Source organism: Ambystoma mexicanum, chromosome 9 (genome assembly GCF_040938575.1).
Source record: "Ambystoma mexicanum isolate Mex_15411 chromosome 9, UKY_AmexF1_1, whole genome shotgun sequence".
Classification (NCBI taxonomy): Eukaryota; Metazoa; Chordata; class Amphibia; order Caudata; family Ambystomatidae; genus Ambystoma; species Ambystoma mexicanum.
Window position 1 is genome coordinate 294,385,349 of NC_090931.1, and position 12,437 is coordinate 294,397,785.

Sequence of the window (12,437 nt, forward strand, 5' to 3'; positions counted from 1 at the left end):
CTTACTGGTGTTGTTGTATGTATTCCTATTGTGTAGGCTAAGTTCTAATTTGCCCAAATCGTGTAGGATGCAATTTTCATAAGTTTTCGCCTCCGCGCTCTGTGCTTGGGTAGGTACACAGAAAGTTGACTTGTTTTGCAGGCCTGAGTCAGATTCTTCAGGTTCATATGGTGTTCCTTGGAAATATCGGAACAGGTGGATCTTACGCATAAATTGGGCAAATTCCTGGCGAAAAGTAAATCTGTCATGATAATTCGTAGATACGAATCCCATCCCTTTTTCAAGTACTGTGCATTCCGTTGGTGTAGGTGTGTAATCTGAAAGATTTACCACAATGCTTGCATGCTTCGTGTCACTCGTGGTTCGAAGCCCCATTCGTCCTGGCCCCTCTCTAAAAAAGGTTGTTGTTACATATTGCCCCAGTTATGCTGGTTGCCACGATTCAGCATGTTTCTACCTCTATAATTTCGTTTTCCACGGGGGCGTCTATTGGAACGTCCTCGGTTAGGATAAGTGTCTCCACTGAGGCTGCCATCACTTGAGCTGAAGGAATAATAACAGGTCTATGGTACCCCTAAAATCACATATCCTCCCCAATGCCAAACCTATACCCAAAAGAATGATTGAAATGTGGCCTTTTCTGTCCCATCTGTCTCTAAAAAGGTTGAACCATACAATTCTTCTTCTAACAATATCAGAGGAAGTAGAAGCACTGTTAAAAACAGACAGTAAAGAAGCAGGAAAACTGAATTTCCTTAGAATAGACTATATGTCCTAGAATCCCCCAGGGTCTGCGACGTAGAAGAGGATTGAAGACGCATGTAGAGGTAAAGGACAGGCAGGCTGACCTAACAGTCTTTGGCATGGTCAGGCAATTAACTCTAAAGGCCTGCACCTGAAGCCAATTGCCCCACGTGAGAGGCATAAAAGGCTGCAGCTGGAAGAAACAGTAGAAAGAAGCTGGAGCAGGAACTGGAAGGTCAGCAGCAGTAGCAGAAGAAGCAGAGCATGAGGCTGGCAGTTCACTAGGAAGTGGGACCACAGAAGGGATGCTGGGACAAGAGAAGAGCAGATTACACCTGCAGGTTCTGAACTGGTCCTGTGCTCTCAAACACTACTTTGCTGTGGCTACATTGGAAGAGACTGGGAAAAGCTAGCAGTCTTTCCAGATGTGCCTAATTGCTGTGAATGCAGAGCTGAAGTTGTGCATCCACCCGAGGCCCGTATGCAGAAGCAAGCCGAGGGAAGCTGCAGAAACAAAGTCGCTCCATTGTTGAGGTCGGACCCGAGACACCCGTGATGTAGAGGGGTGTGAGTCCCAAGAGTGCTTGTAGCAGTAGTAGTAGAAGAAGAAAGAAAGTTGGGAAGTGGAAGCAGCCCGTAAACGCTATGACTTTGGAGCCAGTGAATGAAGCTCTGTAATCCAAATCACAAGCAACTGCTTGCTGGTAACTGTAACCAGCGTAATTAATGCTTGAGTGTAAGTAGAAGCGAGTAAAGTTGTTTGTGGTAGTGGGAAGTGAATTATCAGTGCTCATGTAGAAATAAATCCTTTCTTTTTTCCATTGTTGCATTTAAACTATTACTGGAGTGGTTGCTTGTCTCCAATTAAGAAGAAAGTTTCCAGTAAGTATTAAATAAGTAGCAGCTGACTTTCCCAAAGTGTTAGGTTGCATGTATTAAGGCTTAGTTAAGTTTTCTTTGCATTTTCGGTTTAAAATAAATTGTCAAATACTGAGAAAACTGCAAGCAATTGCATTACTGACCCCTCACGCTTTTCTGTTGCCAATGGTCGCAGTTTCAGGGCCACACGTGGGACCTCTTACAGGTCTTGGATCAGGTGACTCAGTATCCTTCTTGTTGGGCCGTGCGAGACAACACATTCACTTGCTAGAGCTGAGGCTGATCAGGCTGGCCATGGTTGCTTTCACCCCTCTTTGAAACACAAGACTGTGCTGATCCTGATGGACAACACAGTTGGCATGAACTAGCTTAACAAACAAGGTGGCGTGGATTCCTTGCCTCTGCCCATAGAAGCAATGCAACTGTAGTTCTGGGCTCTGGAGTGTCTCTCTGGGTGAATGAGAGAATGCCATAGAAGGTTTCTTGAGCAGAAAGACTTCAGCCTTCCACAAGTGGGAGCTCTGTCAGGAGGTTCTGGAGGAGATCTTCTCCTGTTGGGGAACTACTCAAGTGGACCTGTTCGCTTCGATTGCCAACAGAAGTGCAAGTTGTTCTGCTCCAGGGAATTTCCTCATCAGGGAGCTCTGTGGGACACGCTAACGGTCAAGTGCACTTTCAACCTCCTTTATGGATTCCCACTGATCCCTGTCATTCCACTGGTTCTCAGGTGATTGCACCGGCTCGGAACCATGATATTCCTCCTGTTCTTCCTCCATGCCTAGCCTGCTGGTGGCCTCCTCTCCTATCCTCTCTTCCTTTCCCTTGTTCACCCCAGACGATGTTTCTAGACTAGGTTGATCTATGAAAGTCTTGTCAAACCAGGTTCTTCCCTGTTCTACCAAGACCATCAAAGACCACATCAACACTTTTGCTCCAGCCCTGGGCGATTTCTGCAACTCTTTTTCCACTGGAACTTTCCCCTCCTCCTGAAACACTCCCTTGTGCACCCCTTCCTTAAGAAGCCCTCTGCCAGTCCTTCCTCTCCGGCTAACTATCACCCGATCTCTATCACTTCTTTCTCCCAGCTTAACCTTCGACTTGAATCTGTTGGTTGTCTCCATGACCAGTCTGTCTTCAGAGCGGCCAGAAGCATGGACACTTCTCTCCTGAAAATCTGTGAAGACCTGCTCTCCAACCTTGACTCCAACCTTCCTTCTGTCCTCATTCTGCTTGATCTTCTGCTTTTGACATGGTCAACCATGCCATCTTGCTCTAGTGCCTCCGTTATAACCTGGGCATCACTGATCAGGCCTTGGCCTGGTTGACCTCCTTGCTCACTGACTGACCCTTTCAGGTCCAAGTGGGAACCTTCCTCTCTTCTATCTCTCTCTCTACCTGTGGTGTTTCCCAGGAGTCTAACCTCTCTCCCTGGCTGTTCAACCAATACCTGGCTACTCTCGCCCACCGCATAGCTGCTCTCTGCTCCAACATTCAGTGTTATGCGGGTGACACCCAGCTCTCTTTCAGGCTCCCCTCGGCCGCTTCTACTCCTTCTCTCATTCCTAACTGTCTGTCTGCAATTCAGGAGTGGTCTGCCGCGAATGATCTCTGCCTCAATGCCAGTAAGACTGAGATCCTCCTCATTGGAACACCAGCTCCCTCCTTTCCTCTCTCTCTCTCTCTCTCTCTCTGGCTGTCAACTCTGGGTCCTCGTCCTTCTCCTACCTGTGAGGCTAAGAACCTTGGGGTCATCTTCGACTCCACCCTTCCCTTCTCTCATTGCTGACATTTCTAAAAAGTCAAACTATCAGCTGCACCTCCTCAGCGGTATTCCTTCCTTCCTCACTTCCCCCAGAAGCTCACTGTCTCCACAGCTCGGGCCATCTCAAGGCTGGACTACTACAACAGCCTCTTTCTAAATTTTCCTACCTCTACTGTCCGTCCTCTAGAACTTATCCACAACAGGACTGCAAGACTTGTCCTTGGCCCCAAGCCCAGGGATCTTATCTCTCCAGCTCTGAAATCTCTTCATTGGCTCCCAGTGGCGGCAAGGATCAAGTTCAAGACCCTCTGCTTTGTCCACAAGGTTTTCTGGGGCCTGGGTCCGAACTACCTCCAACTCTCTCTTCCTTCTGGAGCTCTCTGCTCATCCACCTCCAACTCTCTGAGGGTCAGCCGCTTTTCCAAGCAGAGAGTTGGGGGCAGATAGGTTTCTTTGGCTGGAGCCTCCCTCTGGAACAGCCTCCCTGCCTCTCTCAAACTTGAGCAGAACATCTTCGTTTCCGGAAGCAACTCAAGACTTTCCTCTTCCCTTCCGCTTCCTCTCTTCCACTCCCCTGCTCATGACCAGTCTGTTCCATGCACTGGTCACCTAGCTACCCTCCGAATTTAGACCCAGGTGCCTGTCTGTGCAGTTGCACCTCGCACTGCCTCTTGGCCCCTCCAGCACTTGTGGTCTGTATCTGTAACCCTACAGTCCCCGCTCTCTGCACTCATGAGCCACCCGCTGGCTACACGCTCTGATTACCGGCACTTAGCCAACCGCTGGCTGCACTCTGTTACCTGCACTTCTCCGTCCCCCTCCCATTTTTTCACTTCTCCCCTCCCCCTGCCTGCACTTGCACAATCTCGATGACACAAGACCTAGTAAGATCGTTGTTTTGTTTTGTCCTCCCTTTGTTTCCTCCTCCTTGTCTTGTCGCGCCTAGAAGAACGTGTGTACAGGCGCGTTATTAATGCCATATCATATCCTGATCACCCCAGACTGGGCCAGGAGAACCTGGTATCCAGAGTGGCTGGATATGTCCATGTACCCTCCTTGACACCTTCCGGGGAGAGTCTACTTTCTGTCCCATTTTGAGGAGCAGGTCCTCTACCCGAATCATCATGCTTGGCTAAGTAGTGTGAGCAACCAGAGGGTTTTCTCCCAAGCAGACCTCGAATACCTTATTCAGGTGGCCAGGGAAGGGCTGACGCTCTCAAAACTCAAACCTGGGGGCGGACGAGCGAGAGAGGATCACCTGGATGGGGGAGCCCAGGGTTGTGCTCGGGGGAATAACCCAAGTGAGACGCTGTATTATACCGGGGAAGAAGGAGAAGAGGACTGGATCCCTGAGACCTTTGTAGGCTGAACCGCATCTGCCTCCTTTCCTCCCAATGAATCTCTCTTGCCTGGATCCAACGACCCCTTCGTATTTGACAAATCCGCTAGGAACCCAAACCCTGTTGCACTCGGAAACTATATCTCACATAATCCCTGTTCTTCTGTGTCCTACCCAAATACTCCCAGCCATTCTCCTCCCTGTCCCTCTGATTATTATTTCCCAAACTCCCAGTTTGTTGTAACAAAACACTATAGTTCCCACAATCCCTCCTACTCATTTCACAGACCCTACAAAAGCCACCCTTCCAAGCTCACCACAACCCCTAGGACGAGGAATATAATTTCTTATGACACATTTTCCCCATCCTGCCTAGCAGGATATTTAGAAACTCTACCCCCCTTTTCCGACACAAACACTTTCTCATGCTGTGAAAGACAACTGACTAACCACAAAGCCGTTTACCGGACATGTCCCAACACAAGAGTCAGGCAAAGTCAGGCATTTGACAATAACTACGCACACCTGATTGCCCTTTCCCTTCCCCACAGGGATAAAAGGCGGAGCACGAGAGCACATTTTGAGCAAGGCTGAACGCACGAGGAAACAGCTACACCGGACCGGCAGTTCAATCGGAGGAGAAAGGCAGCGAGACCTCAAGGGGCGACGAAGGGTAACTACCCTTGTCCTTTTCAAATCAGACCCGTAAAGCCTCAGAAAGGAAGATCATAACACAGGGAAGTCCAGCTGGCGTGTGGTGTGATAGGTGTCAATGGTATACAGGGCCCTCCCGTGCTGATAACCAAAGTGGGAGGAAGCGCTTGCCGCTGTGGTGCCGTCCTTGACTCATGATACAACAAAACTCTGAGAGTTCAGGCCAGCCGGTGAGTCGAAGAAGACGGATAGTAAAACCGAACTGTGCTAGGCCAAGGTTGCAGGCGGCGACCTTGTTGAACAAAGAACTTGTGTAATTGAACTTTAAAGAAACCCCAGTAAAAGGTTCACAAGCCGGGGCGCTCATTCGAAGGACTCTGACTGAAGCCTTTTTGGGTTATATTGTTTTGTTGAAATTACGAGGGCCAAGGGGCCGGTGGGAAGTGTCAAAGTGGTCCTACGGGGTTTGAGCAAAACCCCTTGTACACTCAAAAGTCTTTGACAGATTGGAGAAAACTGATCGAACTGTGAATGTGTGAAGCCTGACTGGGGGCTAAGAGAAAGCCTGACTGGGGGCAGGAAAACCAAGGGAAGTGAATTTCGTATAGTGTTAAAACACCTATGAACATTGTGGTGACAAGTGTGAACTCGGCTGAGGGATGCCCACAATGGATAGTTCAAAAGGACATTGAGATTGTTTGAATGCTACGATTTTGAGTGAAAGGCCATAGTGAACCTGATTGAGAGAGGCTAACTTTACAAGAAGGATGAGAGCCCGGCTGAGGGGGACCCAAAGGTGCAAAGAGCAATCTCCCAACGTGAAAGATTTGAAAGGAACTTTTGTTTGTTCATGGTAAAGCAGGCTTTCTAATGCAAGAGGCTTTGGAGGAAAGAGACTTGGCCCCAGAAGGTCCTGGCATTCAAAGGAACTGTAACCTCGTGCTGTTGAGGCCCAACCGTGTGATGTGCTTAAAGCTCCTGACTTGTCCCCTGCTAAAAACGTGGGGGAGACCGCAGCCCTACCATCCTGATTTATCATTTAGTGAACACATTTCTTTTCTTGTGAACATTATCACACACTACTTTGTAACTAAGTTGTAAGGATTGGCAATAGTTTTTTTTAGTATAGGCCCTTTTTATTTGACAAGACGCTACTGGGACTGCCTTATTTTTATTTGATGGTCGTAGCCTGTTCCCATCTAAGATTTAGATTAGGCGTTTTTCTCACCCATTATACAGTTTAATAAACACCCTTGAACTGTAATCACTTGTCTGTCTTTACTGTTGCCACCATTAGTTCCTTTCAGCAAAGGCTGAGCTACAAGGGGAGGGACAAGGTGTGGAACTTGTCAGATGACGTCCTCAATGTGCTCTTTTCAGCTCAAAGACCTGTTATGAAATCCATTTATGCCCGCAGGTGGTGTACATTTTCGATTTGGTAATGAGAGAGGCACCTGAATCCTTCATCCTGTCCTCTATCCCCTGTGTTGCATTTTCTGCTAGCTTTGGTGCAGGTGGGCCTGCAGATTGGCACTGTAAAGAGTTCCCTCGCCGCAAAGGGCTTATTTTTCAAACTCCCCACTGTTATGCAGTTCTTGCAAAGTTTGTGTAACCAGTTTCCTCACCGCCAGTTTGTGGTTCCAGCGTTGGATTAGAATTTAGTTTTAACATTTTTTTATGGGTGCTCCGTTTGAGCCCCTTCATTCATGTTCTATTAGATTGTTCACCCTTAAGGTGATTTTCCTGGTTGCCATCACTTCTGCATGACTGGTGAGTGAGCTCCATGCATTGTCTGTGCTACCTACCTATTTGTTTTTTTCCAAATAGGTGGTTACGTTGAGAGTGAGATCCTCCTTTCTGGCAAAGGTGGTCTCGGATTTCCATTTCTCTCATAAAATCCATCTTCCTGTGTTGTTCCTCAGCCTCACCCTTCCAAGGCAGAGGAACGATTCCATCAGCTAATTGTACATCTCTCGTACTGTAGGGGCTAGGAAAGATTACCAGCTTTTTGTTTGTTTTGCTGGTGCTCGTGCTGGCAGGTCGGTTACCAAACAGACATGCTCTGCATCTCAGAATGCTATGATCTGCCAGGGAAGTGTGTGCTCGAGGGTCTCCAATCTCATTCTACCAGAGGGAGGGACTGCCACCTCTGCCCTGCAGAGGAGAGGTCCTGTCCTGGGCATTTGCTATGCAGCAAAGTGGGCGTCTCTGCACATGTTTGCTAAGCATTATTGCTTGGATTTTCCTGCGGGCCAGGATGTCTGTTTTGGTAGGGCAGTCCTTTAGAGTTTTCTGGTTTAGGTGGTGTCCTTGCTTCCTCCTTCTCCAGGTTATGTACTGCTTTCGAAGTCTATCAAAATGAGGAATCAGTGTAAGGAAGAAGTCCATTAGAAGAACAAATGACTTACCTCTCGGTAAAGTTCTTTCTGATGGATGTTCCTCCCACTGATTCCTCATCACCCTCCCTTCCTGCCCCTTTGGCAGGAAGCTGATACTCCATTGGTTCTACAGTCCCTCAGCTTCAGAATGCTAGGGGAAAAGGGTGGAAATGAGGTCACGTGGCGCATGCCGATATATATACTGGCCCTGGCGTCCTATCCTACGCAAAGCGCATAGTCATCAGATGGAGCCAACGTGGAGCCACGCTGTGCCCCCTTGCGGCATAAAAGGGTATGGGTCGCAGCTGCGCTGGTTTAGGGATATCATAGATGAGAAATCAGTGGGAGGAAGGTCCATCAGAAAGAACATTCTTGAGAGGTCAGTAATTTGTTCTTCCCTCTCGCTTCCTTATCTGATCCTCCTTCCTTTTGTTTCCTCTGCCCCTATGCACCTCTATCATCTTATTTACTCTGTCTTGTCCACCTTTAGATCACTTTACCTATGTTACCCCTCTCACATCCTTTGTGGTTTTTCCCCACCCCACTTCATTTCCTTTGCCCTTTACCTACCTCCATTTCCTTTCCTCTGTCCGCTCTCCCTCTGTCCCTTCTTTTTCCTTTTCTCACTCACTTCCCACATCCTTCCTCAAACCCTTTCTACCATTTCACTTCTCTCTTCTGTTCCATTATCCTCTTTAGACTTCCTCTCATGTGTCTTGACTTCCCCCTTTCTTTCTTCCCCTTCCTCTCGACTTCCTTTCCTCTGCTCCTCTAACTTTGCTACTTTTTTTCCTACCCTTTCAATTCTCTTCATTCCACAACTTTTTCCTCCTCCTTCCTATTGTCCTCTAGTCCCACTGTTTCTTTTCCTCTGCTCCCCCTTTGCTACCTTCCTTTCAACCCACTGTTTACCCCAGCGTTCCTCTATTCCCTCTGCCCTATACTCCTCTTGTTAATCTGCTATGCCCCAAAACCCCATCTCTACCTCATGTTCTTTGCCTCATGCATAATTTCCTTTACTCTCTCCTTTTTCTGTCTCCCTGGCCTCTCATTCGGTTCCTACATTCCATCCCATTTTGTTTACTATGCCCATCACTCCTTATGCCATGCTCTCTCCTTTTCCCCTCCACTCCTTTGCCTCTGTGATTACTCTTTCCTTTTCTTTTTGTTCCTTCTCACCACTTCTTCCTTTACTCCTCCCACTGTTCACGCCTATAACCCACCTTCAACTAATTTGTTTTCCTTTGCCCATTCCTCCTTATTTCCTCTTTTCCCATTGTCTTGCTTTCTCTCTTGCTTTCGTTTCACTTATTTATTTCTGTGTTTTCTCCCTTTGCTTCCTTTTCTCAATTTGTGCCTTTCTCTACAAAACTTTTCTTCTGCTCCCTCCTTCTCTTCACTTCCTATCCTCTGCTCCTTCCCAATCTCTTCGCAACCTTTAATGTCCACTTCCCTATCTGTACTTTCCTTTTTTTCACCTAATTGTCTTTGCCCATCTTCAGTACCTTTCCCTTGCGCTCTCTCACTCAATTTCCCCTGCCCTCCTTGCTTGTAGCTTCACTCCATTTGCTCTGCCCGCACCATCTCTGCTGTCTTTTGTGATGAATCCTGCAGAGTCCTCACAGAATCTCTGCCTAAAGTCTCCTCCCAGTGGCAGGCAGCTGCTGCCTGATCCCAGCCCTTGGGGTGGTCGTAGCCAGGTGGCTCACCTGGAAGGAGAAGGCTCGCAATGGAATAAGAGGGCTCTGCTAGGACAGACACAGTTCTCCTCTACTGTGGAGGGTGAGATATCCATGATGCCAGAATACCCAATGGCTTGATGTCAGAGTAACACTCCCCTTCCAAAGGTATCCAACAGATTAATAATGAACACCCTTTTGGTCTGCGTGAGAATAGAACTTGTAAGGATCAGAACATCAATACCATTACTTCTGAAAAATGTGATTTTCCCTTTGGGTTGACTTTTGAAATTAAGAACCAACCATAAATCTCTTTAAAACCATTATCTGAAGGTATGTTCAATAAACAGAAGGAAAATAAAGTTAAAACTGAAATGTGTAGTAAAAAAAGAATAAGAACGCTGGGGGCTTAAAGTCCCATAATGCCATAGGTACTAGTACGAGGAGCTCTGAGGCACAGAACTACAGTATGCAGTCTAGTGTTCCTGACAACCTACGCCTGAGTGGGAATTTTGATTATTTAAATCCCCCTCAGGTGCAGATCAAGAGGAGTGACAGTAGTAGTAGTAGAAGTTACTAGTGGCTGTGTATGCAGCAGGGGCAGAGAGCCGCAGAACGCCGGGACCACTGCCGTGTTTGGGACGTGTGATGGTGCTGAGGGAGTCGTTGGAAGGAGAAGCCCAAGTTGCAGACGTCGCGGAGCGGAAAGCGCTGCTGTTGCAGTTTACCCCATGGGAGAGAGGTGCTCTCTGCACTTTGTGTCTTTCTCCGGTGGATGGCGAGCACCGGACACGAGAAGAGCAACAAGGACTCCTGTTCGGGAAGGCACGAGCCACGGGACCGCAACCGGAGCAATCAGAAGCTCCTAAATCGAAGAGCAGAGCAGAAGCGGTATACGCGGATGCGCAGGGGAGCCAGTGAGTTCACCTCTGACAGGTGACCCTGGGGCGCTCTGTGGTAAACCGCTAACAACTTGTCAATCTTTTGAATTCCGAGCTAATGAGGAAGTGTTTTGGGCCCAAAGATTTTGTGAAAAGGAAACAAACTGAGAAAGTGTTTAACTATCACTACCGAAATAAAAGAAGAAAGATATTTAAGAAAGGCTGTGATTACCATTACCCAAGGAAAGAGGGGGAAGTAATGAACCCACAGTATACCAACCAGTGGCAAAGCAAAGTGGGGGCAATATCAAACCAGTACTATAACCAGCATCGCCAAAGTAAAGAGGGGCACATTTGTAAGACATAAAAGAACCAGCATTGCCTAAGCCAAAGAAAGGTAATTGGAAGAAAAAGGGAAAACTGTTTTCTTGGAGAGAGAAACATGAATAAAATACATTATCAAAAGGTGTGATAGTAAAAATTCAAAGATGGCAGGGAAGTGGCCCTCCTTGTGGAGAGTGGAAAGGGGGAGAGGAAAATAAACGAGTATATGTGGCCAATTAAACAGTGCAACAAACAGCATCAATGAGTGTTGCATCCTTATGGAAGAGGTTGTGAATCTTACTGTTGAAAGTCAAGGATGTTACTGATGTTGTGAAGTAATGCACACCGCAGAGTACTTGTGGTAGTGTTAGATTCATCTTGGCAAGCAAGTACACCAGGAAATTGATTGTTAGTGGTAGTCCTGACAGGTTAGTGAACCAGGAAGAAGACGTTGAAGTACTACATTGTGGTGAAAGGCATTGAAATGTTTGATGAAATGTGGTGAAACCATCCTGATGAAAACATTGTTGTGAATAAAGAAGGAAGTGTGCAGTAGTTATCTTTCCCAAGAGAAGAGAAAATCATATTGAAGTATTCATTGGAAGAGTGGAAACAATGTCTTTTGGTTTAACAAACAAAAGCCTGTGTGAACTTTGTGATGAACTTTGTTGGATTGTAAGAGAATCACGATGCCAAGTGAAACCCTCCTGGGGCGAAGGAACTTTGTGTTGGAAACAGAACTTGGCTATCCGCAGAAACCTTTGTGTGTTACATTATTATTGGAGTGAACTTTATTCATTGGAACTTTTATTTGGAAATACTACCTTGCTCATGGGCAAGGGGATCAGACACTGGTTACAGGACTATTTATTTGGTTCTGATTATTTTGTTGAAAGTAAACAGCCACATAAATACCCAAAATGTTCTATTTGATGTATGTATTCGTTTCGTAGGTAGGGAAGCCCATGTTAGGTTAGGGAAAGTGAGGCAATTATCACACCCTTTTAAGTTAATAAATTGGCTTCATGTGAAAAACCTTTACTAAGTTGTACGCCTCGTATTTTTCTCCTCTGTTTCCTTCGTTTTCCGTGTTTTCTTCCCTCTGCTCCCTCCTTTTCACTTCCTTAGTCTCTCCCTTCTTCAACCGTTTTCCTCTGTTCCTTCCTCCTCTCTTCATTTCCATGTGTCTGCTACACAATGCCCCATGTCTTTTGTTGGTATCTGACTTAATTCTGTCTTTTTTTTTTTCTTCTCTCTTTTGCCTTAGGATCAGCTGTGTGGCAGAGATCCCACTTTGACGGATGAGTTGCTGAATATTTTGACAGAACTGACACAGCTCAGTAAGACCACGAATGCAAAGGTGGCATTGCGAGCCCGCCAGGTAAACCCACTGATGTCAACATGGCATTGCAAGTAAGCAAATTTAATCCTGTGATCCCGATGAGGCATTGAGTCTGCCAGTTAAATCCCATCAATGAGGAAGGAAGAGTAAGCTGGATCCAGGGTGCTCAGTCAGTGAGGGTAGCCAACAATGAGAAGCTTGGTCTTCTCGTCGTTGAGACAAAGGTTCTGGGCAGCCATCGAGTTCTGTATGGTGCGAGGGGGATAAGGAGACGATTAGCCAGATATGTGGTGTGGACGAGTGAGTTTACCCAGGCGGTTCCTGAAGAGAGTGTGGATAAGCTGGATTTGTGAGAGGCACATGGTTGTCTTAATAGTAGTGAGGGACAGAGGGTCTGACCCTTGGCCTACCAGGCCTTTACAGGCACAAATGCCAGTGTCCTAGTCTTTTTAACA

General features: G+C 46.9%; 1 protein-coding gene across 3 annotated transcripts in view; it reads left to right on the forward strand.

The window, feature by feature from the left end:
- The window catches only part of ACACA (acetyl-CoA carboxylase alpha), a 1,281,346-nt gene that overhangs the window by 518,286 nt on the left and 750,623 nt on the right, over positions 1 to 12,437 (forward strand). For all 3 annotated transcript variants that reach the window (XM_069614682.1, XM_069614683.1, XM_069614684.1), the window contains one exon: positions 11,908 to 12,021. In XM_069614682.1, coding sequence (XP_069470783.1) covers positions 11,908 to 12,021 — 114 coding nt within the window. The remainder of the gene's footprint in view (positions 1 to 11,907; positions 12,022 to 12,437) is intronic.